Genomic DNA, 6,000 nt, shown 5'->3' with positions numbered 1-6,000 from the left:
GCAATTAAGATTGGAGTCGAACGTACCTGTCACGCGTGCCGGATTTGAACTCATAACCTAAGTGTTGACAGGCTATTGATGCAATAGTTCGACTGCCTAGACCACTCGGCCACCGGGGTCCCTAACTCGAGAAGAGCAGACAAAGAAAAGAAAAAGGCGAAAAAACATTATATTTTGATTTTTCAATATTTCATTAAACGTGGTCCTTGTAGAATATTTTTTTGTGAAAAACATGATGTCTCGTTTTTCTCTTTTTTTCATATTGTTTTAAACCGTCATAAACCAAAACAAAATAAAAACATTTCAATAAGTGCTTAACTACTGGCGACAAAACTGACATAATAGATTAAAATGTCAAAACTGAGGTACAGCAGTCATGGTATATGGTATAACCGTAATCACTATAAAAAAATAAAACTATGTCAACAAAGAAAACAAAATGGCATGTAGACATCAGCAAAAATGAAAGACAAGAATACAAAAAAAAAATGCCATAGCACATTAACACAAAGGCGGGATGTATAAATACCGAACCACGGCAAAGGATATTACCAAAAATGGACTAAACAGTAAAGGTTTAAAAAATAAGAACACAAACAAAAAGAACACAATAATACGTAATTAAGATGATAAACAACGTCAGTACCTAGAATCTCTACTTCAAGACCATCATGTATTATTTGTGAAGTTGATACGGAATATTTTTAACAAGGTCTTGGTATCTTCCGATGAACTTTTTAAGAGAGTCTGAGACGTTCTTTGACATAATCCTAGTTCATCAACTTTTTGCCCAGATACTGGTGACGTTTTATAAAGTCTGAGTAGCAGCAGCAAGCTCTTGAATACCAAATGAGTTGGGAAATGTATATCCCATGTGCAGTTGAGGAAAATTTATAACTTCAAAATTAAAATCGTCTCGTTTGTGACGTCGTTTACAAATAGGACATTTCTGTGGTTACGAGAAATTGGAACAGCCATTATTTGCCTATACAACGAAAGAATTTATGGTGAAGATATTTGGTCTAGTCCTAGATGAAAAGGTAGCGACAAGATTTATTTATAAGCGTTAGTAATTCATACAGTTCTAAGTACATATGTGTTACAATAACTATAGCTATTTCAAATGACGACTGCTTCCAAACATAATAAAAAAAAACATAGCGACTGTTTAATTTTCTTATCCGTATCAAAACAACGAAGAAATTTAAACTTTTTCGAGGGTACTCGTCTGAGACGATAATGTAATGATTACAAAAAAAACATCCCAAAAGGACAATATTCAGAGGTCAAAATACAATAAGGCTCAAATAAAGTTAAGAGAGCTATATGAAGCCTTGATTATCATTATTCCTCTTATCAAGAGTTCATTAAACATGTTAAATGTAATTCAAAACTATATAAACACTATTTGCTTATAAAGGTTTAAATTTCTATTTTGCACTCGTTTGGGGTGTAAGAGACAAGAGCAATGTCGATCAATAAGAAGGTAAGATATTTTCATTCGGTATTTTTTTCCAAAGGTTAATAAATATAAGTTTATGGGTATAATCTACATTTTTTCTGTTTAATAATATCAGATACTTTGTTTGTTCTTTAATTAATATGCTTTTGTATATAATCTGATATAACATGAACAACGTAGATATCTTGAAACGCTTATCAAATCGGTTTTTTTTCCTGGATAAATAATTATTACATACTGTAAATTTAGAAACTATTACGTGCATTTATAATTGAGGTTTTTGAAAAAAGGACACAAATGCAAGATAAATAATTACGTTTGCAGGAACTGCTACATACAAATAATGTTGAAAAATGTGAAGCGACTTTTATTTTTGCGACACATATTTTGTCGCCATTTTTTGCAATGATTAAACCATCGTAAAAAAATCTGAATAAATAGAAGTGTTAAAAAGACAAATTTCAAAATGTAAATAGAGATTCTTTTATACTTCAAAAAAGATATATTTTAATTCTTTATACACTGTAGAATATTATATAGACGTACTCGCGACGGACGTAAGAAATATATGCCCTTTCTCTGATAAGTTTTAAGTTAAGAAGTGAACATTTATGAACTTCCATAATTCTTATTTAATTTTATATGAAATTCTGTCGGCAGATTGTTTGACAGTTATCGACAGTTAATTACTCTTACGATTTATCGTTGACCTCCATATCGTTGGTGACTTCTTGTTTTTTAATTAGTCTTTTTTTCATTTTAATATCATTATCAATCATAATACTTGTTGTTTTTTTTTTTTTTTGATTTTTTTGTTAAAGCTGTGATGTTTTTGAGAAATTATAAATATGTTTATCAAGGAATAATAACAAATCCTCTATAAATCGATTTGACAAAAATGAAACAGAAATCCTAAGAAATGTTTAACGTTAAACTCTCCTGGCTTTGAATTATTATATTTAATTCTAATTTCTACAAAATTTAACATATTTTGAGCAAAGAGGTAATATAGAAATATACTTGTAAAACGAAAGATAAACGTCAAAAGGGTAGTACATACAGTCATATAAATGAATATTTTCTTTCTTTTAGATGGCATTGTTTATCAACATGACGAAATTTAAGAATTTTGTTCTGTTTATTTTCGTTATAAATGTGAAATGTGCTCTGGTTGTATCCGTATGTAAGTATACGAAACTTTTGGGGTTTCTTTTATTGCTAGCTGAACTCTCATATTCATAGTGCGATTTAGTGTAAGATCGAATGACATTGACATATCGCATTTCATGTCGTAGTCTCTATTGTGACATTTTTACCAAATGTGATGATGTTTTGTTAAAGCCCTTTTTACAATTTTATACTATTACTTTTCATCACACTGTTGTACTCCTTGGTCAGTTTTCAGTGCTTCGGTAGTGACTTATAACATACATTTCTAAAATTCGCCTGTGGAAATTATCTCAAAATTATGGTTCTAACTCCCTCAAGTAAAGTTGACCATAGATGTATTTACCTATTCTTTTATGTCATCTTTGGTCATACAATTCCTTACGTTTCGGCTTATTTTTGCATCTCTGGCTTTTAAATGGTTAGGTTTTGAGCGTTTACGATTATGGTAATCAAGGAAAGCGCGTCGGACGCACAATAGTTGCTAAGTTGTTTTTTTTAATAAGAAAAGATGACTACATCTAAAAATTAATAATAAGAAAAGATTTTAGTAGTAGTGGTTATAGTAATGCCGTAAAAATTCCTTTTTTTATATACTTGAAAAGATGACAATGAACCAATAGATAGTTTGGTAGATGGGTTTCGCCGACAACAAATGGTGATGTCAACAACTTTGATAAATGCAAGTCAAAATTTAGGTCTGCCTGGTAAATTAGCGGAGGCGGAGATGGAAGAAGCTGAGGAACGGGCTATGTTAGGTAGGTTAGGTTCATAATGACAAATGACCTATGTAAAGAGGTTAAATATATACAGACGAACAAGTTTTAATTATTTGTTGTATACGCTTCAAATAGAACTATTTTGACGGTTTGGATTTAAAATGTACAGTTGAATGAGCACTATGCAGCTTAAAATTAAAACTGAATAACATTGTATATACTGAAGTTAGATTTATATATGAAAAATGATCGTAGTGACTTTTCTATATTCTAGACAAAAAAAATCAAACCAATGAAACAGTTACACATACTTATATTGTGTTTTGTTTATCTTTATAGTGTTTGATTTATGAGATATACATGATATACTAATTATATATAATTGCATGATATCTTACATTGAAATTTAAGGATGTTTGTTTTGCAGAATACATTTTATTAAATATGCTTCAGGAGAAATTTTATGAGCAAAAATGTCCACATGTCATGCTTACATTTCAAGGCAAGGTAGAAATTTATCAAGATTAAGTTACGATATGTCTGCATTCTCCGTTGACAGTTCAGTATGCAGTATATATAAATAAGAAGATGTAGTACGAGTGCAAATGAGACAACTCTCCATCCAAGTCACAATGTATGAAAAGTTTACAATTATAGGTCAAAGAGTGTGTCCATCTTAAATGATACTCCCAAGGAGTTAAAATTCTGTTAATGTATTTTTTACTTTTGCTGCGTATAAACAAGCCGTTATAATTCCAAATTCATCATCTTTGTGTCTTTCAAAATGCATCATTGTTTTTGACAATAGAACGACATTCATTTTTTTATATTCTTTTTTTTTTTAGCATTTAGAAGAAAAAACGAAGCTAAGACACCATTTATAGCTACAAACTCCCGCCTTAGTTTGGGATATATCGGAAGAGGTTATGATATATACATGGGAAACCCAGTGAGTGACGATGGTGAAGTTGATCAAGGTTTCAGACTTCCGGTTTTAGATTTGCCGTTTTCCTTTCGTTTTACTAGTGATGGAGGATACAGAATTCCAGATAATGTCGATGTGATTTCTGAAACAAGGTCAGTATATTAACAGTGTTTTCAAAACTTCTTCTGACTCTGAAGTTACTAGCTATACATGACCTATTCAAATGTATAGAGTTTTGTGTGGTAAAATTTTTTTTTTCTGAAGGAATGTATAATTGGCTTTTTACGGTTTCATTGATTATCCAATTGAAATATGAATATATATGTATTTCTCTAATTCTTAGCCGATATATCCTTTTCCTGATCTATGATTATTTTTATTTAATCAACGTGTGATTGTTTGATCTCAGATCTTTATTGGTTAAAATTCAATAATGAAGTCAAATTGTCTTGCTTTACTCTGAATTTCTCATTGTGACGTCATGAAAAAGGCGACCATGCCTGATGGTGTTACATAGAAAAAAACACATATTTTTGCATTTCAGTGGAAAAGAAAAAGTAAGTTTGACTGCATATCGCTTAAAAATCATAAGAGAAACTTATTCTATTACAAAATCTCGTGCAATACGATATTTCTCAATTCTCGACAGTTATATTTTAAATATTTAAAATGCTCGGCGAACCTCGCGTTTAAATTTGAAATTTAACTGTCTCGAATGGATAAATATCGTATCATACTCTATGCAGTGGTAGAATTTATATAATTATAAATATTTTACCAATAACCTTTCCGATGTTAGAAAGAAATATTAAAACTGTTCTTTACGAACTATTGAAACATTAATTCTTTCCATGACGTCATTGCTAATTTTGGAGGGAAACTATTAATTCAACCTCTACATTCATCGCCTGGTGGCAAACGGGGAATGATTATATTTTAGAATCTTCATTTCGGAGTGTCATGCTTTCTCAACACTAGTAAGCTTATCACTGTCTTGGCATATAGTTGTGACATAGATTTATAACAGAATGAATAGAGTAATGTTTAAAGTCAATGATAATTTTATTATATCATCTAGTGTAGCATTTCTGTTAAATTTTATTTTTTAAGTTGATATGCATTTACCAGAGACATTTAATAAAATACCTTAATCTTTTACATGGTTTTATGTTTTAACATAGTTTAAATGTTCATGTAATTTTCTTATATATTTCATTTTGTGATTTCAAATGAGACAGTTGTATACTTTGAAACCAAAGATTTTCCATGAGATGAATATTTAGTGCTCCCCCCTTCATTATGAATTAAACTTTTTTTTAAAAGACTAAAAATTGATTGTAAGTCAATTTCAGTTTATAACAGTCCATGTCTTTGTCCAAATGTTTGTAAGCTATTCTTACCTGACGCCGAACCATATCGATTTAAGGAGTTTTGAGAATCGGTAAACTACTAAGTCAACTAGCACCTTAATTCACATTTGATGACAGTTAAACAACGGAAAACCAATAATATTTCATCCATATAACGGAATTATGATACAACTGATTATAACAACAATTGACTGAAATATAAAAAAAAAAAAATACATGTAGGTGATAAGACTACTCAAATTTATGTTAACAATCAAACAATGAGCATTGATTAACGATTAGATCACGATAGGGAAAACTTTGTTTATATTAAAGTAAGAATAGTATTGGCAACGAAACAACTATCAGCCAGACAAC

General features: G+C 30.2%; 1 protein-coding gene across 1 annotated transcript in view; it reads left to right on the top strand.

Annotated features, from left to right (window-relative positions):
* The first annotated feature begins 351 nt into the window (after positions 1-351).
* LOC127728916 (uncharacterized) overlaps positions 352-6,000 on the top strand; it is a 40,109-nt gene continuing 34,460 nt past the window's right edge. The window contains exons 1-3 of the mRNA XM_052236495.1: positions 352-379; positions 3,235-3,387; positions 4,194-4,425. Coding sequence (XP_052092455.1) covers positions 352-379; positions 3,235-3,387; positions 4,194-4,425 — 413 coding nt within the window. The remainder of the gene's footprint in view (positions 380-3,234; positions 3,388-4,193; positions 4,426-6,000) is intronic.

The sequence above is a fragment of the Mytilus californianus genome, unplaced genomic scaffold (genome assembly GCF_021869535.1).
Source record: "Mytilus californianus isolate M0D057914Y unplaced genomic scaffold, xbMytCali1.0.p SCAF_2, whole genome shotgun sequence".
NCBI lineage: Eukaryota > Metazoa > Mollusca > Bivalvia > Mytilida > Mytilidae > Mytilus > Mytilus californianus.
The sequence above is the reverse complement of the archived record's forward strand: the minus strand, read 5'-3'. Positions and strand labels throughout refer to the sequence as shown.